The 26,372-nt window shown below is 39.1% G+C and overlaps 2 protein-coding genes across 2 annotated transcripts; one reads left to right on the top strand and one right to left on the bottom strand.

Moving 5' to 3' along the window:
* Positions 1-127: 127 nt before the first annotated feature.
* LOC136424639 (nose resistant to fluoxetine protein 6-like) lies at positions 128-9,373 on the bottom strand. The gene is made up of 16 exons (XM_066413264.1): positions 9,033-9,373; positions 8,647-8,810; positions 7,850-7,928; positions 7,507-7,603; positions 7,196-7,280; positions 6,854-6,911; positions 6,280-6,447; positions 5,772-5,894; positions 5,183-5,321; positions 4,539-4,707; positions 3,835-3,914; positions 3,304-3,414; positions 2,590-2,752; positions 1,917-2,103; positions 1,431-1,573; positions 128-900 (listed from the first exon to the last, which is right to left on the bottom strand). Exons 1-16 carry the CDS (start codon positions 9,301-9,303, stop codon positions 742-744), a joined length of 2,196 nt encoding a protein of 731 aa, XP_066269361.1. The 5' UTR covers positions 9,304-9,373; the 3' UTR covers positions 128-741.
* Positions 9,374-11,910: 2,537 nt separating this feature from the next.
* LOC136424081 (tetratricopeptide repeat protein 39C-like) lies at positions 11,911-24,033 on the top strand. Its single transcript, XM_066412502.1, has 14 exons — positions 11,911-12,202; positions 15,121-15,169; positions 16,076-16,860; positions 17,332-17,402; positions 17,624-17,721; positions 17,887-17,980; positions 18,944-18,998; positions 19,137-19,189; positions 19,607-19,716; positions 20,626-20,758; positions 21,325-21,422; positions 21,890-21,994; positions 22,528-22,566; positions 23,051-24,033. Exons 1-14 carry the CDS (start codon positions 12,072-12,074, stop codon positions 23,180-23,182), a joined length of 1,953 nt encoding a protein of 650 aa, XP_066268599.1. The 5' UTR covers positions 11,911-12,071; the 3' UTR covers positions 23,183-24,033.
* Positions 24,034-26,372: the final 2,339 nt, after the last annotated feature.

Raw genomic sequence — 26,372 nt, 5'->3', positions numbered from 1 at the left:
AATGAGGGGGTATTGAATGGTAATTAAAAAAAAAAAACTATTACATAACTTTTGCTTTAGGACACACAGACTTTGATGGTAAGCACGAATCAGGGTTCAGGTGTAATAAACATACGTATGGTCGCTATTGATGTATATGTACCTGCTGCGTACATTAGTTGATGTTTATTTTGTCCAACAAAATGGAAATCTCTCATCTGTCATGCTTGAAAGAACCAGAAAGTATATTCAAGAATGTGAAATGCTCTTGAGACTCTCGTTTTTTGAAAACTTTTACCCTGACACCATTTTAATGTACTAAGCGATTGTCAGTTCCAATCTATTTCTATCTCCTAGCTTACATATAGTTTACGTAACAGAATATTTGCAAAAAATTTCAGCTATGCCGCTAGACTATAGCTAGCAATGTAATCTCGTGCTTGATTGGAACACATTTAGGCTCCGATATAGCTTAATCTCTGTATAGAATGGACATTTCACAATGTAAAAAAAACACATCATTGATTGTTTACCGACGGCTTTTACATCATCACCAAGACTTGTCCATGCAATATCGAATGAAACGAACATTTTTAGACTATCATCATCGAACGTTTCATATCCACATTCAGTCATCAAATAATAACAATAGGAGAAATGAGAAAGAATTGCGTCCAACTGTGCATCTTCCCTTAGATTTGAATGCAAATCAAATAAAATGAACCTTTTGACAATGTGTCTTTGAATAATTCTTAACTATCTTCACGGCAACCTATTGTAATCTGAAGGGCGGCGATTGCTTGATGTGTCATCATTTCCAGCGGTGATCTTCAGCAGATTCATGGTAGGACTCTCAACGGTTACAAACACCACGACGGCCAAGCCGTACGACATCATCAGGTGGCCCAGGAAGTAGTGGATCTATGTAAACAAATAAAAAACACGAAGAGTAAGAGTGATGATGGCGCTAGCAAATCTTATGTATATATATATATATATATATTCCGTGCAGATCTATCTGCCAGTTCTTTGACACAAAATGAACCATCCATAAAAAGAACTGAAAGATTAATTTTGACACAAGGAACTTTCACATAACCATAGATGAGAAAACAGTGATAGTAATGGTACAATGAGAATACGTTTTTTTTGCTGGTTAGTGCCTGTTCACCGTCATTGTACTATTTCAAGTATATCCGGAGACCATGGATTGATGAATTCCACGGCCTCATTATTTTCAGTTTCCACGGCTGGGAATCTCGAAGGGACATGATCACACTCGATAACCAAAAGCTCCTAAATGATAGAGAACCTATGTTGCCATCTACAATTTGCCCGCAAACAGTTATTGGCGAATTTCCCTAACGTTTGTAACTTAAACATGCATATAATCCTACGAACATAGATAACCACAGATCATCAATTAGTTGCAAGTCAGATATCTAGCGTACCACGTTTAAGGTGGATAAGTGCAGTGTACTCTCAGCAGTGTGGTAAGTCAGAAACATGACGATGGGATGTATCAGGTAGGCGGAGTACGTCAGACGACTCAGCGGCACCCAGAAGGTCCAGGAGAGGACAGTGTTCACCACCCCTGCAGACGATAGGATTTGGAACAAGATTGGCGCAAACCCATTATTGCCATGGCGACAGTGAACACAAAAAGACTCAAACCTGGACAAAAATTGACTGGATGCTCCTTTGAATAACATTTTTTGACTGTCGATAGGATTTTCATGTAATGAAAATGTGTTGTAAATTCCGCTGCCTAGTAGCCAGTTCCTCTTAAAGTATACCATTAGGCTCGTGCCTGACGTGTCGCCAAAAAGGCGAATTGTATGACTAGTTTATTGATGATATCATTATTCCCACGTACATCATTGTATTCACTAAAATACAGTGAGTGCAAATAGTTTCCAACACGATGCCGTTATTACCTCCATATCCATGGTAACAGGCGACCACCATCCAACCCAAGGCCATGGCCCACACAGATCGGTGAATGGCAATGTAGAACATGTTGACGGAGTAGCTCAGAACGGCCCCGTTATAGACCCCGTACAGTCCGAAAACTACAGCAAGGGCGCTCGCTATGGCACTGCACCACCCAAAAAAGACCAACCACTGAACAACAGGAAAAAACAAACTGTTAGCGGACATGATTAACACCATTCTTGCAGTTAATACATTGTTCAAATAATGTTTTGATTAACATAACATGCGTGTCCATTGATCAAAGTACACAGCCGAAACCTTTATACCTAGTAAAGGTTACGGTGACCGCCTGTCACCTTCGTCAGGGCCATACTACTAAGTAACCTGCTCTACTTTGCACTGCAGCTAGGTGTCGCTGCTGCAGTATGAAGAATGCGGTACCAAATTCCACGTACAATGAACTTTGTTAGTGACGGACGGTAACCAAAACGTTGGCTAGGTATCAACTATTTGATTGTACAGTATACAAAAAAAGGTTTGTTAATCAGTGATTTACTACAGTGAAACTATTTACAAATATTGTTAGATGTACTAATTTAAAGTGATATCAAGTAAATATATGTACCAATGATACGCGGTAGTGGTAATGAAGATGCGTTACGACGACGTGCTTACCAATACCATCTTCCCATCACATCTGTCGCTTGCACGCATCCCTCTTGTCTTGTACAAGACCCACCCAACAAACATGCCGATGAGGTACGGGCCGATGCGGACCCACGGTTTGATGTAGTACTCCGTATACCTAACGTCGGGTTTTTTGCTTCTCTCCTGTATTCTTTGCGAATGAAACATAACATAGTCCATGATTACATATCGTTATGCTGTCACCCTAAAACGTTCATGCCGGAGGAACTTCCGAAAGGATATTTGATATATCAAATATCAACCGTCATTTACAAAGATGATATGGCAAAGGGAATTGGAGGCAGACAATGGAGGACTTTCTTCTTATAGCCAGATGACGTCGACCAATGAGAAGACTCAAATTCAAGTTCTCAAAACCACCGGTCATTAATATCCCATACACTGACCACGTATTTTAATGTTTCAATTGGTTCACTTTTTGTAACATAACCATAAAAAGCGTTAACATAACCATTAATAACGTTAACATAACCATTGATAACGTTACCATATCCATTATTCAAGCATTAATAACGTTAATGGTATGCTTTCCATCGCGATCGGTGTATAGGGTGTTTATTGGGTGCTTATAGGAACCGACCATGCCTTACGGCACCGTGTACGCCTAGGGGCGGGTCATTTACGTATCCCCTTATTATCAATCAACAAATCAGTAAATATAAAGCATTGCTGGATACTCACTCGGCAAGGAAAAAGTCAGCTCTAATGTGGTATTTTGCTACCACCACAGCTGTAGCACCAAAGTTGGCAATGCGGAGTAGCAGTTTTATAGCAAGCCCAGCGTAAAAACACCTGCGGACAAAAACGTAATACTGAATATGGTATAGCATACATAGAGATACAGGCAGTAGGTAACTTCCGTCATAACTGCACACGTTAGGTCGTTAAGCTGAAAGAGTTTAGTATTAAACCTAGCGACGTGAGCTTGAAGGACTGGCAACAGGTAGATGCCAATGGAGGCAGAGGTGTACAGCAGGCAGTGTCTCCTTTGCAGCTAACTACAACACAAAAGCAGAGGCCAGAAGAGCAAAGCGGCATCACAACCTGGCCAATGGCAGGGCGAGTTTGTATGCGACATCTGCGGTAGAGTGCTGACAGCCCGGTTTAATCAGCCATTAGAGGATCCAAAAAAGCACAACGATGGACAGTAAAGTAAGCAAATCGTAATTGACAATCGGGACTTAAGTCTAATGCTCACAGTCATACTCTCACCTGTAGAGAATGTACACTATGGGCACTCCGATGATGAAGAACTGCATGTCGTTAGCCAAATACCAGGTCCAACCGAGGCACTACAAATGACAATAGATGATAATGATTTGTGACGTATCCCAGGCCCACAAGAGTTTTATCTATATCTACTAACGTTTCGCTACACCATTTGCTATTTCTTAGGAAATCATGAATTGGAACTATACCGGAACTACAGATTGTATATTCAACGGTGCCATGAATTCTTCGATATCTTCATGTGCCTCTTTCTGGTTGTAACAGCTTTGTTAGAAGGCTGGGCTGGCCAGGTATGGAAGATAGCATATGATGAGTCCCCCGCCCCCACAGCCCAAAAGTCATCGTGTTCTTATGTCATGTCCCGACATCATATTTGTATATCTAGGCCAATATATATATACATCGATGCAAAAAGAATCCGTGAAATAGCGATTTAACTGTATAAGACATTCAATTCCTCATCATGTAACTGTATAATTGACATATACGACTCCCTATTGTACCTCCTGTTGATATCATCTACCATTGACAACATGGTATAGCCCAGAATCTTCCTGTAGTTTGTACTAGATTGATATAAGTAACCAGTAGTATTTTGTCCTACATTGTACCTGTTACAATCGATATCGTTGTGCAATAAAATTTAACTTGACTCTATGGAGGCTAAAAAGCCCCAGGGTCCTTACGCCATGGTCTGTGTGGACGATGTTGTTGATGTAGAGGATGTTTGTCCACCAGTTTGCCCGGCAGGCGTCCAGATCAGAAGTCATCCGCGAGTGCCACAGAAGCCCCATGAACAGCTGGGGAATCACCCACGTCGTCACCATTATCACAAACAGTAACGCCGGAGTTAGCCTGTATTCGTAAGCGGAAAATAAGACAAGCAGTCAATTTTCTACCCCAACGTTTCAGCGATTTTCACCTGCCTTTATCAAAGAATAGATCAATTTAATGCCACAACGTGGCGTAACGGTAACAATTGCATGTTTGATCACAGAGACCTTGGCATGATGATACTGATGATGACACTAAGGTATTCACGGATCAAAATTTCAACGACCACTGTCACCTTCTTCAGGATCAATAATGACCAATAATTGATCCTGAAGAGGCGACAGTGGTCGTTGAAAATTTGATCCGTGAATAACTTATTGTTAAAAGGAAGTTTAGCATTTTATTACATGATCACTATTAACACAGATGAGCTTCAATGATAGCCGTATATATCACTTTTCACCAATATGAATACACATAACCCTAGCCGTGATTTATATAGAGGATTCCAGCTAAAATGTTACGAAAATCTTTGCGGGATAGTACAGCTACTCACCTGAGGTATCTATGGACGTACAGCATCCAGAAGTTGACCGACTGTCCTTCTTCCAGAGCTTCTTCCAATCGCTTCAGCAGGAGGTATGTCATAAGCAGCCCACTGCAAGCAATAAGATTCGTATTCAAGCAGATATAAGCTGATGATTATGATGGTGATAAACCGCACGATAATCATTCATGTTCTGGTTTGTTGGATAGAATTCTAATGTCTATAGTGTATAAGACACCAATGACCTCAAAATTAAGAATCTCCTGAAATTATATAAACCATAATAATATTGTTTAACAAAATAGACATTTGCACAAAATATAAGCACTTCGGATGTTATTGAACATCGAACTATCAAGACATCATACCTCCAGCTTTTGATTCTTTCCACCAGGTAATTACATTGATCAGTACTTAGTCTATTAACCACCTCTTGATCTGCATAATGACCACCTGCTCACAGTGGCCACTTTTTAGGTGTACTATTTTTCCCATTGACTCAATCATTCATGCTTTCTATTCTATGATGGTCGCTAACCAACTGCTACCATTTTCTTTAATTTCTTTGCGTGGTCACTCTAGACAGGTTTGACTCTACCAGCAAACGGAAAGAAGACCAACACTCGCCTGAGGAAGAAGAAAGTGTCCACAGGTAACATGGTCTGGAGGACGACTTGGAACATGAACGTTTTGATGGTTTCAAGGAGCACCAACGGATTATCTAGGAAAATAAAGAAGTTACTTGAAGGTAAGTAATTAAACTTTAAGATGTCTTGACCAACCTTCACAAAAGTTTTCAATGACTGACCTTATATTTTCGAACGGCAACGTCGATACTTTCAAATCTATGAAATAGGATGAATAATAAGACTCTTTTTTTCTTTTTACACAACCAAAATATTTATTCAACCGACGCTTCGGTGACCATCTGTCACCTTCTTCAAGGCAATTCTGACAGGTTCAAATTGCACTGCAGCACAGGTGTCGCTGCTTATAGATGTGTTCCCAAACGAAAGTATTTACAATTGTACACTGTTACAGGGAACGGCATCCAAAATGAAAATTGGACGTTACAAATAGGAATATAAGATGATATAAAGACTTACCAATTGATTCGAATGAGTAGTTGTACGTATGTCCCAGGATGATCCAGGTGAGACTGAGGAAGCGCATGCCGTGTAGACATGTGATACTGTCAGACGGTTGTTTGGTGCTGAGAAGCTTCGAGAGGTTGTTATAGATGGAGAAGGACAGGACCAGTCGGCGGAAGATCCCTGAATATTGTTGAATATTGTGGAGTAGTGTCGTGACGTTACAGGATCTCTTGGTATGTGGTGTTGGTTCAATTTGTTTTACTCTAAAGTAGCTCCAGGTGTAGCGCTCGGACGTGTGGTAAAAGATTCGGATTGCATTCTTAATTTCGGATGGTGATGTCAAGTCGACGCCCCCGTCGACCCGACCCTCAGGCCTTATAGCCTAAAATGTCAAACCTCTGCAGTTAAAGAACCAAACACACTTATCGAGAAGTGTAGGGGTGGCCTGTACATAGCCCAAAACACGCGAGCCGTTGTGAAGCCGCATTGCACTACAAGCTACTTAAAAAGCATCATTTTGCATCTCAGTTAATTCAGAATGACAAAATATGAAGAAGATTATTATTCAACAACATCTATTGCTTACCTTCTTGTTCGGGGGTAGCTTTACGTGATGTTGCGCCCTTTCCATTTTCTTCTAGAATCTACAAAGCAATATACCAAGCGTTTATTCATATTTGTAAGTTTTCAAGTTATTTACTTCATAGTGACTGGCATTGACTTGTATCGAGTACCCCAATCGTGAGTCGGCTCGTGTGTTATTAGTACAGGAATGCATGTTCTGAGCGTTTTCAAGATCCCACGGTATAACAATAGAACTTTGAGCGAAATGATTATTCAAAGGCAATCATCATAGTTAATCATGCGGTGACAATATTATGGCATTCATCTCTTAGACTAGTGAAGGTATTGGAAAAACGCACTGTACCTTGGCTGCTTTCCGTGGTCGTTCAATTATTACGTCATACATCGTACCGACCAGCTGTAATATGCAAAGTGTTGCACAGATGACACTGCAAACGGAAGGGAAATAGTATACAATATGTGTGTTTATCACATTGCAGGACTTGTTTTGGTAAAGATAAACTTAAACCATGAGGTCATACTAGTATTGGCGTTGATAATCAACAGGTGGTACAAGCGTTTCACTTAACCAGTATGGTTCCAGTATCAATATCGAAACCAACAACAAGAAACCGTTCATTACAAAAGTTTCATGTGTAAAAACGAAAATCTTACATCGCAGTGACTGTCCCGGGGCCGGTAGGTGCGACTTCCGGTAAGAAAGCGGTAACCTTCACGACTCTCCATTTGACCATGGACCAGAAAAAGAGATCTGAAAAAAAAAAAAAAAGCTTTTTCTAATGCATCAATTTGTTCCAATCTTCATTTTCTCACCGATTAATGCACCGTGTATCCATTTCTTGGCACATTTCGTGTGCTTTTGTGATATAAACGGACTTGACAAGCAAACAAAAACAACAAAACAAAGAAGCAAACAAATGATTGCATTCATATCTGCCTTATAGCGATATGGGATATCGCACATTTCTCATCTAAAATTAGTGGACCTATCACTTACTATTCTCAATCTGCAGAATGACGTCATTTTCAGTGCACGAACTGGGGACGCACAGGCCAAGTTTCAGGTTGATATTGGTCTGGGAGCATAGAACACAACATAAAGCACAGCTAGCTGTTAATGTTGTTCCAGCGTGACACGAAATGATGCCATTAAAACGACTACGACATATTCGAGGAATTTACCTCAGGACATTGTGAAATAAGAAGAGAAAATAGCTCAAAGATCTCACACCTCGTATACTAGTATCTTGAAAATATGGTTTTCATTAGAATTACATGTATCCACCGATCACTTCCTGTCACTCTACGGTGAACGTGACTAATTCATGAAAAATGCTGTACCACTCCCTGCAAGACTGTGAGAAACCCCTTTGAAAGTCGACCTTAAGTTTACATCCTGCCAGTCTTCCGCTACACCATCACGCGCTCACATCCTACCACTCTACTTTTTTTCAAATAACTACTGACACAGCAGATACAGAACACACATATCAAGACACACCGAAAACAAAACCTACGTAAATGGAGGCAAATATACATACTGGTCGAAAATCTGATCTGATATTGTAAGCAAAATAAATGAGCCCACTCGTAGATTTGAGTGCGCAAGAGCAGTGTCAAAGGTGAAGGTCCGTGGTTTGTAAAAAGTTCTCGTCTCGACATTGTCTCGATTTGCATAACAATGCCCAGACGAGATTTGTTTAGGTCTCCGGGGCCTTCATCTTTGACACTGCACATGCGTACTCGAATCTACGAGTGGGCTTATACACCTGACAAGGGTGTCGGAGATCTCACCTGGTTGGTCTGTTCGCTAAGAACTAGGCTTGCCAAGAAGTACTTCCCATTGAACGTGATGTCGTGCCCTTCTTTAGTCACTTCGACACACTGGGAGTAACTACCAGGCCACTTCAAGTTGCCAGTCAGAATGCCGCTCGGTGGTTTACCGCTGGCGTCCAGCACTAGGAAAGAGAGAGACTGTGTAAATATTGTACTACGGATACAGTGGAAGATGAGATGTTGGATTTAAGTGTACGGCTGTTAAATATGCCGACACTTTTTAATGTTGATATCTTTATTCTCATTGATACATAATGGTAAGAAACATATGACAGGAGTGTAAAAGAATATGATTAACAAAAAACTAGAGAAACAGTTACAGTGACTATTTACACTATACTCACTGTGTAGAGCGTATTTCTTCCCATGAACAAGGTCCTCCCTAAACTGCAACACGTCCTCCTGACACTGTTGGCTCATGTTAACGTTAGACCAGATCACTTCATGCCACTTCAGGTCTATGTTGCTCAGAACTTCCAGCGCTTCTTTCTGCAAAGCAGCTTTCACTCTTTCAACCAGAAGGTGGAAGCCCTGGATCTGGTGGTCCCAAATATTCCGAGCACATCCCACGCGAAGTGCCACCAGAAGGAGACACATACCAAACAACAACTTCATGCTGTTGATTTAGACCAACAACAACAAACAAACTGTTGATGCTGATACTATGGCAGTATCATGAAGCAAAGTAGATGGTCCGAACGTTTTGAGTGACACAAGGCAACTTGAAGCTACCCCAGGTTGTTTAAGGCACCGTGTGCAAAGAAACATCTGGATGAAATCACGCGGAATCCAACCATCGTACAGATATGTAAATGTCAATAGAATGCGGGGATGTAATCAGAATGAGTGCAAAAAGTTCCGTGCTTATTCGCCAAACCGGGGATCTTGGAAAACGTATGTGACGTCTTAGCACTTGTTTGCAAAGCGACATTGGACCCAGGCCAGTCGTCATCTCAAAGATGATTCATTCATTACAAGATGAGCACACGTACATCGTACTTCAAGAAGATCAACGCTATAGAGAACTAGCCTGGTTAGCTTTGGCCCGCCGCCCAAGATCCGCTAGCCGAACTTTGTTAGCAGGCTAGCGGATCTTGGGCGGCGGGCCAAAGCTAACAAGGCTGGACTCCAGACTAATGGATAGAGAACATACCGTGGATGAAAAATCCTGCATTGCTGTAAGATGATCATTAGATGCACAGCTGATACAAAGGCTTCTAAAAGAACATAGAGTGGTTTTCATTGACGTCATAGAACGTATGATTTGCTTGAATCCAACGGCGACAATGTTAGCAGGTAATTGGATTACGGCAGCAGCATGTTGGCATGTGGAACAGATGTATACTGTAAACCAACATGGCGCAAATGAAGTTTAAATAAAAAACACAACTTACTAGTGTATGAACAGGTCTTGAATGACTAAAGCAACACAGGGTTCCTGTGCACTAAAAAAAACACTGACTGCAGCAAATGAAAGGACAGCAACTGCTTTATTGACACCACCTATATAGCTACATGCCCATCATGGCCTTTAATCTGGTAGCATATCCTACTCTTTAAAAAAGTTAGAGTTCGTGTCTTCATTTTTGTTGTTCATTTCATTTTCGTTTATTTTTCCATTTTCTTTTATTCTTTTCTATTTTGCCTTTCTCTTTACTTCGAGGCGGGATCATACACACTTTTGCCATTATCCAACAGATGACTTTCTTCTTATTCATGTGATAGGCAACCAAATGTGTTAGAGTAAGATTAATGTGTATAGTGCCAGTCGCAAGCACCAAGGACTGGCACTATACTATACTTTGTATGAATAAAAATATACAATAATTGAGATCAAGGCCATGCATATGGATTATCTGTTTCAGCATGTGGCATATACCCGCCCGTGCCGCATACTTCCCAAAGCATTTCTAGTTCACCAGCTTTGTAACATATCCATCACTACTGTGTCATAACAGTCAGAAAATGGGGGCTTCTCATTAGCTAGTAACCATATGTCAACTCAAGTTCTCAACTGCATTGTCCAACTGTAGGTTTAAACAGGAAATGATGTTAGCACATTTTGTGTTTTCCAGTCCCCAAGTCTACAGTACAGGAAATGATGTCATCACACCTCAACATTGCCTGTGGCTGTGTCCCCATTGGCGTTTCAAGATTGGACACAAGAAAGTTTTGACCATCAATGTCTGCGAGTTCGAATGTTGCATCAACTTCTGTCTTCTCGTACATCTTGAAGTGCGTCCGCTTTCCTTGAAGACCCTTAAGAAGGTATAAGAAACGTTCTCTGAGAAAGGATCGGTCTTCTTGTTCTTGTGAGGGACTGTCATCATTGGCATTGGACGTTGACTGTACCATATTGCTGTTCTGGATTTTGTCTTCAATGCTGTCCTCCATTCCAATATAATCTGTTCTGGAAAGTAATACAGAAAAATCATTGTCAGAAAATCAGGTTGATAACTTTAATATTGTAACTGTAAGATAAGATATCATCAAATTTGTGACCAGCTCTACACATGGACCACTTGGTCAATGTGACCACATTTTGGTGGTCCCTTAGAAGATAGGTAATTTTTCCAATTGACATAAGAGTTAAGAATCCTTCTTCTACAGTGACCACCTGTCCACATAGTCTAGAATTTATTTGGTCCCCTGACTGATCCTCTTTGGCAGTTTTGACTGCACTGTGACTTATGATAGGCCACTTAGATGTACCAAGGAGGTTAAATGTATATCTATTAAACCTCCTTGGATATACTTTAGTAGTACTCGTTTGTTCATATGGGCATCATAACCTTTTATAATGGCAGTGATTTACATACAAAACGGAACAAACTTGGCTATATTGGTTCAGTTAGAGTTACCTGGTAATGTAGATTGGAAACTCTATGCCTTACCTCCTCATTAACATGAAGATATACCAGCGTTTTGAGATATTTTCGTGCAAAATTGTCTGCATCCACCATGGGTGATCAGGTCCTCAACATCTCGTCACCTTTAACCCTGGTGATACCAATTGTATGGAAAAATAGGGAATGTTGTAAGAAATAAATACCTATAAACTGTTTCAATTCCAAATATTTCTAGGTTACGTAGATTGCAAAAGTTATCAAATTATAATTTTAATCATACAACAGTATCTATGATTTATACATGTAGTGTTCTTCTTCTTTTATTTATTTAAAGATTACGCTATAGTTCTAATGTAGGCGTCCAAATCAATAACGAGGTTTAGGGTTACAAGAGGTCACAAAATGGCGGAACCGGCAACGAATCTCGGCACGAACTGCTGACACACTTTCAGATTTCTCGCTCTCTTTGTCCTCCTCACCAGTCCAACCCCTTTTCCTTCAATCCGAAAGACCTTCCAGTATTTCTGAGACAAGATGGCGGAGGGGTTTAGCAAGAATGGCATGGAGCCGATAGAATTTGATGACGTTCGCCTGGCGCTGGCTGGAATCAACCTCATGTTGAACAACGGCTTCCAGGAGTCCGACATGCTCTTCAACAAATACAGGTAAAAGAACATCCCTCAAATCCTTTTTCAACACAAAACTTTAATATTCTTACTCTATATTCATTTAAGAGTATGTTAAGCTTTGTGATATTTAATTTACAGGAGTGTTTGCGTAAGGCAACCGCCTTTAGAACAAGATTTGTATTTGCTCTTTGACCCGTCTAAGGGGTATTGCGTAATCTTTTCTTTATTTAGGTCAAGCGAAGTCGCAATAACAGGTGAAAAAATTGTGGACAAAAAGACATTAAAAATATACATTTGCTTTGCAATCAAGAAATCTTCAACAACACCATTCCACACGCTCAAAGAAAAACGTTGGAATCGGTTCCTGTTTTTGTTAAAGTTTCCAACCGTCGATGTTGGCATGTAGGTTCGTCATGTGATTCTCATCGATGTTTATAAATCGATTGAGAACAAGTTGGCTTCGTCACGATATCCGGTTGAATTGTCACAAGTGCGAGTCGTCTAAACAACAAGAAATGTTTTAGATATCTGCTATGCTGTGTACATATAAGCAGACACTGTTCCTTTGGAGTTATAATTGGATTTTTTGTGTGGTGACTCATAATCATACATGTACATGTAGTAGTCAGATTTAAATGATCCCCTAGGCTTTTCTATTCTTGATTTGCAATTTATGAAGATGTGGATTGGACTTAAGATACAATTTCATATGTCTTTTGTACACCTTCATGTAAACAAATCACAATATTATTGGATCCTTGATTTTGGGTAGTACCAAATTCTGTACAAAACAAATTACAATGGCATTGATTTTTACAACGTAGCCAGTTGGAAACTGTTGGAGTATGTGCTCTTTAAATCAGTATCATATGTATCTTGAAATTTTGATGTTTGTGGTGGTTTTATTTTTGCTGTTTTTTAATGGTGACCTTCCCACCACAAATTTACTAGTATATATGCCACCGCCGATATGTGTTTCCATTGTTTTACTAGCTATATATATATATATACTAGTAGTCTACTGTACTACAGATTGTTTTAAATGCGGACTTATAACAGCACCCAAACCTCCTTTTCCCCTTCTGCTGCAAAATTAAGTCCTAATAAAAATAAATGAGTAAATTCACAGTCTGACAGTAAAGCGAAAGTGGTCAGTACAAATTGGGTCAATCCACTTGAAAATCAAATTCTAGTTTTGCCAACTCTACCCAAAACAGTGGACATATTGAATTTTTGATCATCATCATTGAATTTTTACTGCCCTATAATTCAATAGCTGGCATTTGATGTCAATATTGTCTGTGCTTCCATAACATTATGTGTAATAGCATTAAAAGAAAATTGGTACATATTGGTCATTGATTTCAATTTTGAAGTGCCACATGTTAGAGATGTAGAAAATGTAGCAGGGTCCGCATGCCTTTTCCCGCAAGGTATAGCGAGCCATTTCAATTCACTGTTAATCCTAGGCGGTCTGCTAGTCTAATTCAATGCTAAGTGTTGTCGGTAGATTACTCTTGAAGTGTAATTGAATAACTAATTGGTTGCTATGAATAAGTTAAGTTCCATGTACACGTTACTTGTTCTTGTTTCCTGGATTCCTTGTTAACTGTTATTGACAAATTATTTCTAGTACAAACTCAAACACCAGATTGCCCAACATACTTCGTAAGTGTCCAACTTGTGTTGGTCTTTGTTTTACGAAACACTGAGTGAATGCAAAGGAGCAATTCAATGAACTCGCAAACGTTTCCAAAACTTTCCACAATAACAAGTCAATTCAGCCTTCCTGAATTTAACACTAACTGTCGCTGGCACTCCTAATTTATAGATTTACTATTGAACAATGTCAGGATCCCCCCCCCCCCCCATGCAGACCCACTATAGATTGATCATTGGGGCTAGCCTATAGAAAACACAGTGCTGATTCAAAAACCCTTCCTCAGTTCTTGTCAGCTTGTCAATTGAATGAAAGAAAAAGGGTGTATTTCACAAAGACATGTTTGGAGCTATCAGTTTCATACTAGTAACAATCTCTATATGTTATTTATCTGAAATCACAGCTTGAGTCCTGTAGACCAATAGCATTGTCCACAGCTTTCATCTTGTACGTCATAGATTTACGTAAAACAGTGGTCGTTTCAAATGATGTGATTAAATGATTATTGAATAAACGCAGATCATGGTGTATACAAAATTGATGTGGAGTCTCAGTCCAAAATCAATGCATTGTAACAGCTTGTGACACTAACAGTAATATTGTGTTTGGGGAGTTACTGCTACGTGTAGTACTAGTAGATTGATCTTTACGTCAAAACCATGACCTTTTAGGATATTTTCTTTAAGCAGATATCAATATACACGTACCTTAGAAATATTTTGCATCATAGCTTTATTTTGTCTGCAAGGAATGCGTCTTTTTTCAGGATGGAATGTGTACATGTGTTACTTGGATACTCGTCTAAATGATAACTTGACAATGACAGTGTTGTCTTCATTCAGTTCTGAAAATAAGTATAGCAATATACAAGTGTTGACAATGGTAGAGAAAACAATGAATTTGAAAGAATATGTTTTATGAATGGAGTTCCAACCTAAGGCCATATACTGATTTGATTACATGGATGCCTGCATGCAAAGAAAATAAAAAACATGGGAAAAAAAAGTACCTTGTTTATATGAAATCTACATGTAACGTAACTTCGGAAGTGGTCAGGAAGGTTGAACACTAGTCATACAGAACATGATATTCCAAATTGTGGTTTAAACATTGAACTCTATATTTTTGTTCTTTCAAGTCAGTGTGGCCGAAACTACATGTAGTAACATATATGCTGCTGCTAACAACATTTTAGAAAGGTAACTGGTTATCCATCTGGACAATTGTTTAGCCTTTAGGACAATGTTTTTACTAAGGAATGAAAATATTGATATTGTCCTCTCTTCTCTAACAGGCAGTACAGTCCGTTGATGAGTGCAGGGGCCAGTTTTGTAAGCACCATGGTAAGTTAACACAATCATGATTTATGGGGTTTGGTCACTTGTACCCTTAAGAAGTATATATAGCAACATGCACCAGATGTTTGTACAGACCAAAGTACAAAGACAACCAGACAAATCCCAAAAAGTTGGCTTGTTGTCTCAAAACCTCAGTAAGAGACCTTCAGAAGATCCATAGGCTCAGTACTGTTTACCCAATGTCTGGAACAGTCTACCACCAGACAGTCAGACACACATGGCCTGACTTGCTTAAAGTAACAGAAATGGCTAAAACAAAGAATATGAACCATATTATAACCAGCTGTCACTCTATTACCAGTATGTGTTTTGTACCATGTATGTGTAATGATATTGTTTAGAGCTTTATTAAGACTTCAATGATGTAGACTGTATCTTTCATATCTAAATTTTGCCTGAGCCTTACATCTTCCTTGATGACCTCAATGAAAAACGGCCTGCAGGTCGATATGAACTTCTCATGAATAAACAATGGTTCCAAGAAGTCTCATTATATGTTGCCACTTGTAAGTTGTACTTTGCCTGCAGCCTATACTATATAGTTACCTAGGGGAGGCTCTGATAAACCGGGCTCAGGTTTCCACTTTTGTGGGCGTGGCCTCTAATATAACCAGCTGTCAGCCAATCATAGAATCACCTTAATATTTTTATTAGGTAGTAAATAAATAAATGCAAATTCTGATAAGCTGACACTCTGGTGAGAGGCCACGCCCACAAAAGTGGAAACCTCAGCCCAGTTTTGCAGAACCTCCCCAAGGTACATGTATAGTGCACAGACTGCATGCAAGGCTCTGCCTAATTTTATAAGGAGTATAAATGATTTAAGAAAGAGTAATATTCTCTATTTTAATCTATTCCTAACTCACTGTCCTTGCCTACCATATACTATAGCATGCAGTGATGACTTTTGAAGAAGAGAAGATCTCAGCCGCCATGCAAATGTTGAAGTCGACGGAACATCTCTGCACTACAGACGAGGGCTTCTTAGTGTCCATCAAGAACAAGTTAGGCAACAAGCCCGCTTCCAAGGAGACCGTACAACTGACCGTGGCCGAACGTCTGGAACGACAGATCATCATCGGCGACTGTCAACTCTACATCGCCATGTTAACGTTCATCAAACAGGAACTCTCCTCGTACGTCAAGGGCGGCTGGGTGCTGAGGAAAGCGTGGAAAATCTACAACCGTGTGTACCGAGAGGTGACAGACTTGATTGCTTACTGCGAATGGAGGACCGGGCAGAAGGTGAACGGGTCACAGTCAAGCTTGGACAGTCTAACAGATGGCGAGCAGGACTCCGTTCCGAGACAGCTCCCCAGCAAATCGCAGTCGAGCTACGAGATTTCAAGAGAGGCGGCGAAAAGTACCGTGACAACCAGCGCTTCCTGCGAGAACATTCCCAGCAAGAATAAGACATGGAGCGGAGTTTCGAAAAGTAAATCCGTCGCCATGGCGATGACGACAAGCACAGAGGACCTACCGTCCACAGAGACTCTTGGGAGGCTTCTCGGCGCGGTGAGTTTTGGGTTTGGACTGTTCCAGTTGACGATATCCATGATTCCGCCCTCGCTGCTCAAGATCGTGAACATGCTCGGGTTCCGCGTGGAGCGCGACATCGGACTGAAGTGTCTGAAGACAGCGAGCAAAAGCCAAGACATGAAAGCACCACTGGCAACGTAAGTTCCCAAGGAGGTTATGTTTTTAGACAGCTTTAAAGAATGCCTGCAGTTAGATATATATACGCATTGCGAAGGTTAGACGTGACACTGGTCATTCAGTGCTGCCGCGCCGCGTGCCTATGAAGCTGATGTGTTACGCCAAAGGGCAGTTATACCGGCTATATAGATTATGACAGATACAGATGTTTTGGAGGTGTGTGTGTCTGTTTTTCGTGTTTTTCTGTGAACACAATAAGTTATAATGTTTATAACTCGAGAATGTCTGGGTTGGTTGTCTTGACATTTATTATCTGAGTAGGTCTTGATTAGACCTGGAAATGATGACATTTTGGGGCCCCTAGCAGCTTGTTTTGGTACTACAGCAAAACTTTTGGTTTTGATATCTTGTTTACACTTTGAGCTTGAAGGTTAGATTGTACTTGCAGTTACTATGAGTATCTTGAGAGTTAATGTATCTATCTTTTCCAGATTGTCACTGCTATGGTATCACCTGGTTGCCACGCCCTTCTTTGCACTGGGAAGTGGCAATGCAGAGAAAGGTATGTTTGGGGTCATAAATAAGATGTTAAATTCAATAAATCATTTATTAACTTTTATATATTTATACAGCATGAGATTTTTTCCGTACTCTATAGCTTCCAGCTGGTAGACTTATTTTTTCTAAATTCTTCAAAATCATTAGTAAGACAACTCCTACCTGTTTGTTTGTTCTTTGGGTAAGATGTGTGATTGATTTGAAACAATTTTGTCGCGAGTATAGGTCTCTGTGAGGCAGAGAAGATCTTACGCGAGAACGAAGCCACGTACCCGACATCTGCGCTCTTCCTCTTCTTCAAGGGTCGACTTCTCAGGCTCAGGGTAAGTCCATCAACATACTCAACAATAAGCCTGTTCATGGCTCGATATGCTCATGCACAAGGTCATAGGTCGCTAACTGTTAACAGCTCTTGCCTAGACCATACTTAATACATTGTGGTAGTGGTTTTCCCCATTGTAAGATGTTATTATTCTGTAATTGTACAGTGTCAGAATGAAGAGTCCCTGGCTGTGTATAACCAGGCCCTGGAGGCTTGTAAGGACCAGAGAGAGATCCAACTGCTCTGTGTGTACGAGATCAGTAAGTACTGTGATGTTGTCCATGTACAGAGTTTTTACGCCAAAAACAATTACTCAAGCAACTGGATAAGATTTTGAAACAGTCAGATGTTTCAGACACTCTGAATAGATATGTTAATGAGGTTAAGACAATTTAGGATGTCTTGAAGTAGTCTTTAAAAAAAGGTTAGTTCAAGACAAAGTTTTATGCCAATAGTTCTGAATTGTCTTAACCTCATTAACGTATCTATTCAGAGTTTTGGTATAAAACCTGGTGTTCTCAGTCCTATCGTTAGTCACTGACGAAAGACAGCGGATACTGTCTGAAACGTCTGACTGTTTCAAAATCTTATCCAGTTGTTTGAGTAATTACTTTTGGCGTATCTTATTACCTGGATGTCCAACCTTCATCAACGTATAGAGTTTTTGTTTTCTGTCCGTCTGTTTGTTAATGTTTGTGTGTGTCTGTAGTTATTTGAATGCACTGTCAATAGAGTGGAAGGAAGTTAATGGGAAGATTACTGCAAATGTCATACTTGCCTGAGTGGCAGGAAGTACAGTTTAGAGATGGTAGTGATAGTCGTCAATCAGACAGTCCAGGTCATTGATCTGTCTGTTTGTCAGTGTTTGGGCAGTCATATAATTTCCATATGCAAGTCACATGGCCTGGTTTCAACCAAGCTTCTTGTCCGCTCGCCGGAGTTTGCGTTATACAGACTACAAGTCACATTCAGTGTAGAGTAACATGGAGTGATCAATGGACACATGTAATGTTAATCAAAAGAATATTTGCATGATTATTTAATGAACTACTTAAAATATAATTTAACAAGACATGCAAGAAATTCTAAATGTTTCACAGGGAGTTGTGAGATATTCTTACCTGTAAATGAATAATACCAGAAATGGTGTGGATTTTTAGAGTCATACGTTGTATTATCCATTTTCAACTGTTTTATTCTTCTGCTTTTTCTTGTCTTTTTAGGCTGGTCTCAACTACTGAAGTTGAACTTTGCAGAAGCACTGAGTGGATTTCAAAGGTTTGTTTCAGACCAAGCTAGTTTTCACTCCAAGATGGTTTAATCTATAACTTCTTTTATTGCTATTTGGCAATAAGATAAAGGTATTATAATTATTCATGTACATAACAATATAAATTCTGTTCATTGTTCCTGTAGGTTAAAGGAGGAGTCAAGATGGTCTCAGTGCTACTATGCTTACCTTTCAGCAAGTAAGAGGAAATAATACACATTATCTAACTCTTAGTATTATCAAAATTTCACATGTTCTGTTTTCTGCATTTGTGTTGTAAGCCCATAACACACCATTAGCTTAACATTTTCGGTGTATTGTATATTGTAATGTTTTGTAATTGTTTTTCTTATCAATTGAATAGTGAAATTGTGAAGTAAATTACTGGCATGGGCTTAAATTTGTGGACTATCTGCATCTGTATTGTATAGTCCTTCAGCATAACACACCATTAACATTTTCAGTGCATCAAGTTGTTCTTGTTATTGATTGAATTGTGAAATGGTGAAATAAAGTACTAGCATAGACTGAAATTTGTGGACTATTCCTATACACAGGAATAACAGAAAACTGTCTTGAACTACAAAATTTATTTTGTTGCTGTTGCTTTCCCCAGTCTGCTATGGTGCCCAGGGAAAGATCACTGAGTCCAGAGACATGTTCAAACAAGTGCCCAAGTTTGCACAGAAGAAAAGGAACCCATTGGAACTGTACACAGTGAGAAAGGTAAGAATGTTTGAGAAATTTCATGTAACAAATCATGTATTACGTAACATGTATTTTGATTTCCTGAAAGCGGGTAAAAAGAATCAGACTATTGAGCATGTGATGCTCACCAATCAGGGCACTCCATTTAAATCCATCAGTGATGATTGACAAGTAACTATGTGTGACATGTTTTCTGATTGGGCCAGCATTTCCTGAAGGCAGGTAAGAAGAGTCAGACCATGGAGTATGTGATGCTCACCAATCAGAACACTCCTTTCAAATCCATCAGTGATAATTGACAAGTAACTACATTTGTATGTGTTACACAAGTTCTGATAGGCCTAGCACTCAGACCAGGGAAAATGTAATGCTCACCAATCAGAACACTCCATTCATATCCATCAGTGATAATCGACAAGTAACAGTATGTAACATGTGTTTTGATAGGCTCAGCTGTTCCTGAAGGTGGGTAAGAAGAACCAGACCAGGGAGTATGTGACTCACCAATCAGCACACTCCTTTCATATCCATCAGTGATAATTGACAAGTAACTATATGTAACATTTGTTCTGATAGGCCCAACACTCAGACCAGGGAAAATGTAATGCTCACCAATCAGAATACTCCTTTCATATCCATCAGTGATAATTGACAAGTAACGGTATGTCACATGTGTTGTGTTAGGCCCAGCAGTTCCTGAAGGCAGGTAAGAAGCAGCAAGCCTCAGAGTTAGTATGTGATGCTCACCAATCAGAACACTCCTTTCAAATCCATCAGTGATAATTGACAAGTAACTATGTGATACACAAGTTCTGATAGGCCTAGCACTCAGACCAGGGAAAATGTAATGCTCACCAATCAGAACACTCCATTCATATCCATCAGTGATAATTGACAAGTAACAGTATGTAACATGTGTTGTGATAGGCCCAGCTGTTCCTGAAGGCGGGTAAGAAGAACCAGACCAGGGAGTATGTGATGCTGCTGGCGCTGGAGGTCCTGTACCTGTGGAGAGCCCTCCCCACCTGCGACACAGAGGACCTTCAGAAGATGCTAGAAGGTCAGGAACTCTTTATCTATATATTATGTGTTGGTTTCTTACTGTAACCTGTATGATTATCTTGAGATTTTTAGCTTTTCCTGCACACATGCACACGCACACACACACACACACATGCACACACACGCACACACATTTGCACACGCACAAACACACAGAGACATACAGTTATACAAAAACACACACATACAGTACATGTATTACACACATACATACTGATACACACACGCACACACTCATTCGCACACATACACAAACATACAAACTCACACAAATACACACACACACTAACATACAAATAAACACAAACATATATTGTACAACCAACCAACGAACCAAACATACACACATACGCACACACATAGTCAGACATACACACACACACCTGCACACATCTGCACGCATGCATACATACAGACACACAGACATGACAAAAGCAATATTCAAACCCTGAAGTAAATATCACTGTTATCAGCTAAATATTGTAGCCCAATTTTCACACATTATTGCAACGTGCTATACATAAAAAACTGTAGATGATTGTGCAATGTTTGTTACTGTTCCAGAATGTGGTAAGGTGACAGATCAGAGTCTGATCTCCATGGGGTTCCTGATCGAGGGATCCATCCACAGTATCCTCTGTAACAGGGATGAGGCTATGACTGTAAGTATCAACACTAATGATGATTTCAAATGCTTCTGGTGCAGGTAAACTCTATGCACTAAAGTAATCTGTGACATTGTACTAATTAATCTGACTGTTGTCTTGCTGTTTTGTGACTTCTTTAATTGATGGGCTGTGCTATGGTCAAGTCTTAGAATTTTCCAAGATTTCAATGTTCTTCCAATGTTGAAGCAAATATCGATCTTTTCAAAGAAATGAACAGTGTTTCTCCATAATATTAATGCCAAGGATTCAAAGATTGTGCTATGGTCAACTTTTTCACGAAATTTGTAAGATTTAAAAGATATTCCAAATTCGAGTAAATATCTAACTTTCCCAAGAAAATAACAGTATTAATCTTCATAATCATGGTTCATATCTTCACAAAATCATTGGCATCAAATAGACAATTTTGTGCATGCATCCCAACATGGCTGACGATTAAAAGTTGCTATTTGTTATTGCAGTGTTTTGAGGCTGCTCTGGCTAAGTCTTCCAGTCCACACCAAGAGCAACATGTGGCACCGTTCGCCTGTTACGAGCTAGGAGTGCTGTACCTGGACAAAGCAGAGGTCAAGTCTTGTTTTTCATAACTTGAATATGCAATGTACAATCATGTATAAAGCCACAATGACTTGATTATATGCTAATACTATGACACATGCATCAGGTTTTGTCCGTTTCCAAAAAAGAAACACAAATTGCAGCCATAATGTAAATCGTACAAAGAAGTTGCAAATTGAGAAAATGTATGCCATGAATTGCATTTGGTTCAGAAAATGGATACTAATGAGCAAAGTCTTCCAAAGAAAATATTTACATTTGTATTGTTTGGTGTACTATGTTCTACAAGTTCAGTCATTTGTTTAACCTTACTGACCACTTAAATTTCATAATCAATTTTTTTACCAAACTTTGATTTTTTTCATGACTTGTGATCTTGGGGTGCCCACTGGGTGTCATTCATTAAATCAAATCGATATGGCCTTAATGTATCATATAACAATATTTCTGTTGACAATTCTATATAGCGAATGATTCATAATATACTATATACATGTGAAGGCTATGCTTAAACATAATATCTTCTTTCCTTGAATTTCAGACACATGATCAAGGAAAGGCCCTGCTTATTAAAGCCAAGGTGAGTCAGTATGGACATCATTTCAGAACAGTTAGTGTACAAGCTGAAGTTTCGCAGTGTAAAAGCTGAAGTTTCAAAGCATAGAGGATGATTTAAGAAAATCTTTCCTCTTTCTAAGTTGAAAGCCAAGAACAAGTTTAAAGGCCAAATAATTTGATATGATGAAAATTAAACTGCATGTATCTTCACAAAATGCCTCTGATTAAAAAAGAATCAACAAAATGTGATACTGACTTTTGTGAGCATTACTTTCTTTCACCTTCAACACAACACAACACAACACTTACTTTGTCCCCATGGGGGGACATATGCCATGACTTTTTTCAACACAATACTCTGGATGAAAACATGGCATTTCCTTGTAGTCTCGATACAATAACTAATGATTATAGCTTGCACTGTTGGAATATATTTTTTGGCAAGATGTTTATTATCATAGAATATCCCTGAAATGTTTGTAACTTTTCCAATTGTTAAACCTCAGGATGGCTACAAGGACTACGACTTTGAGAACCGCCTGCGAATCCGCGTCCACGCGGTGTTACGCAACATGAAGGACGTTCCGATCGAACAACCGGAACCGGAGGAAGACAGGGAAGTGGAAGACGAAGACTGAAACTGGAGCGTACAGTACTGAATTGTTTTCTTGCCAGTTCAGTTCAGTTCAGTTTATTCTATCTTTTCTTATTTGAAGTGATCACTTTAAATAGAAAAAGGCACCTGTTGTAAAGTGGTACGTTCCAATCTTACAATAATTTTAGGTATGGATTGGAATGTACCATTTTATTGCAGGTGGTCTTCATTGAAATGTCAGGCTTGTGAAGGCAATGACTGAAACTGCAGCGTACAGTACTGAAACGTTTTCTTGCCAGTTCAGTTCAGTTTCTTCATCCTCTTTCTATTTTGGGTGACACCTGTTATATAGTGGTACGTCCCAATCTTACCATGATTTTATGTATGGATTGGAATGTACCATTATATTGCAGGGGGTTTTGATTGACATGCCAGCATTTAATATGTAGGTGTAAATGTTGCCTCAAGACAATATCCATTACTGCAACAAAGGAGAATCTTTCAGTTTTGCTTGAAGCCAGAAAGATATGAGGAAAATATATAAAAAAGATTACTGAATTAGACTGAAATTAGGTTTACTCCATAATTTGATGTGAAATAATTTGATCAGTAATAGAATTATAATATATATACATGTATTCACTATACAGGCCTGATCTTTTTTGCTCTTTTAATTCTGAGTGTCGAAAAATGTTGGCCTTTCCACAACAGTGTTCAAATCATAATCTCTTTGTCACATGATCTTGTGTTGCCTTATTTGGCAACACTATATGATGCTATACTATTATGGGATAGGCTCTATGACAAAATTATTGATTGAAAGAGACATTTTGTAAGTTAGTCATCTCAAAGCAATCTAAACTTATCAAAGATTCTAAAATTATATATATTGAAAACTATAAATAATTTGAAATCTGTTTTGTGATTTAGATTACAGATTATCTGCCTTAGTGCACGTAATTCATAAAAAAACAAAAAGTTATTGTCAAAGAATCTTTATTTAGTATAGATTTGAAATTATGAAGGTTCTGGAGTTACTGTGGACTACGGTGGACTATGCAGAAAGTAGTATCCTAAAAGCATATCATGAGCTTTTTCCAAAAATAAAAAAAAGGTAATTTGTAAGATTTAAGGTAACTTCTCACAGAATATTATATTGCAGATTTGCAACCTAGAATATTAGATAAGTTCGTTTAATTGATGATTTGCAGCGTAAAGATGTAAAATTTATAAAGAGATAATGTTATTGTTGACACTGGGATTTGGGAGAAATGTGGATTGTCCTAGGATAATAATAATTGAAATTGAAATTGGATAGATTGGGATCAGAATGTTAGGATTACAATCTGTTCTCAATAGAATCGCAGATTGTTCTAGGACAGATCACACTTCTAATCTCTCCTAGGATTCATAGAGATTTTGATTCCAATTTGTCCTGTGATGCATACATACATGTACATGACATCGTATACTGTAACAGTTGTAATTCTATGAAGCATGTCTTTCTGATACATGTATTCAACTTAGTGTTGCTGTCTTTAAAGATATTTGAACCTTTGCGACAGTTAATTTGTTAGTTAGTTATATTGGTGTTGGACAAGGGTGACTCACATTCTACTGTTATGTACTACAAAACGATATAATTAGACAGCAAAAAAACTACACTTCAAACTGTACATACAACCTTTAAAGACACATGGAACACAGAAAGACACATAAATACTGCTTGAATGTTTTCTTTATTTGTTTAGGCTTTAAAATCTTAGATTCGATATGACCTTGACGTACATACTGAAATATCTGTAGTAGCTGTAAAGTTCAAAAATAGCAAGTCTGTCTTCATCATTTGCTAGGAACTTGTGGTTCCAAAATTGAATATATCAGCTATTCGTTCAATAATTGTGGTGATATGCTTGAAAACGTTAGTATGGTGGTATTGTGGTGTGAATTGCTGCTTTTTGTTAATAAATATGTTTCAAAAAGATTGTGCGACACTTTATCATCAAAATGATGCTGTCAAATACATCCATTCCTTACTGATCTGCTGTAATAGTACTTGCTATGGAAACAGAGATGAGAACCGACCTATACGCTGAAAGTTGTGGCAAGGATTTTAACTTAAAAGGAGAACTGCTTATGGAACTCTCCAGTGTGTGAGGCATGCCCTGGCACCCACCATGGACAACAAGTGTTTTTGGTAAGTCTGTGTGTGTATTTGTCTGTGTCTGTCTGTGTGTGTGTGTGCCCATGTCTGTGTGTGTGTGTGTGTGTGTGCATGCGTGTGTGTGTGTGTGTGTGTGTGTGTTTCGGTATACATTGGTCAGCATGCATCAAGAAGCTATGCATGTATTGTGGTGATATTTTATACAGTTCTTAGGAAGATGAAGGTATTGGTCGATTTTTGGGCCTCCTTGTCTTGTACAATGGACCTACATGTAGATTGTCTCATATTTGCATATTGTTCATTTTTCACAAGCAAACAAACAGAAGGATAAGAAGCTACCTATCTTGGATGGCCATCTTAGGGCAAAAAAGCGCAGGACATCACATTCATTTGTTTAAAGGTCAGAGGTTGACTAGGATTGGGCCATGGTTTCAGGTTCACCAAGGTTGGGTTAATCGAAAGACGTCACAGTACACTCCCGCCTTGATCGCATGGTGGAGCTTCTACGCATGCGGTAACCTATTCACCGAGAACTTACAACCACCGCGAAAATGCGTGCTCTGTCTTCTGCCCGCCTACCACCTTTTTATAACCGGGAATTTTAAAAAAAACGCAAAAAAAAATCAATTTTCTCCCTACCGCGAAATATGGGATCACCGCGAACTTAAATGCATTTACAGTAATTCGGCACATTCAAGAGTTAGAAACGTCGGACATCCGAAAATAATTTCATCAAGTTGGTAGAACATAGAGTACTGGAGATTCTTTTTACACAACCGGTAATTCTCACCTGCTAACGTTTCGATGTCTGTCAGACACCTTCATCAGAGCTTCTGACTGGAGTACTGCTTCTCGCCGCTATAAGTAGCCGATGTAGGTGGCGCTTTTGTGGTGAGAACGTCGGACATGACTAAAATTTCCCCAGTATCAATCATTGACATTATTGTTGATACCCCCCCCCCCGCAAAAAAAATCAAAAGACATCTATGTAATACATTTCAAAACGAAACATCCCTTTTAATACATTTTTGTTTGTTTGTGCCTTTATTTAGTCTCGAATATGCTCTAT

This window comes from Branchiostoma lanceolatum, chromosome 18, assembly GCF_035083965.1.
Source record: "Branchiostoma lanceolatum isolate klBraLanc5 chromosome 18, klBraLanc5.hap2, whole genome shotgun sequence".
NCBI lineage: Eukaryota > Metazoa > Chordata > Leptocardii > Amphioxiformes > Branchiostomatidae > Branchiostoma > Branchiostoma lanceolatum.
The sequence above is the reverse complement of the archived record's forward strand: the minus strand, read 5'-3'. Positions and strand labels throughout refer to the sequence as shown.

Coding starts and splice junctions, on each gene's coding strand:
- LOC136424081 (XM_066412502.1), top strand. CDS start 12,072: ATGGCGGAGGGGTTTAGCAAGAATGGCATGGAGCCGATAGAATTTGAT. Junction 17,722..17,886: donor GTCGACTTCTCAGGCTCAGG/GTAAGTCCATCA, acceptor GTAATTGTACAG/TGTCAGAATGAAGAGTCCCT. Junction 19,717..20,625: donor AACTGTACACAGTGAGAAAG/GTAAGAATGTTT, acceptor GTGTTGTGATAG/GCCCAGCTGTTCCTGAAGGC.
- LOC136424639 (XM_066413264.1), bottom strand. CDS start 9,303: ATGAAGTTGTTGTTTGGTATGTGTCTCCTTCTGGTGGCACTTCGCGTG. Junction 3,415..3,834: donor ATAGTGTACATTCTCTACAG/GTGAGAGTATGA, acceptor TTTTGTCCGCAG/GTGTTTTTACGCTGGGCTTG. Junction 2,104..2,589: donor GTGATGGGAAGATGGTATTG/GTAAGCACGTCG, acceptor CCTGTTGTTCAG/TGGTTGGTCTTTTTTGGGTG.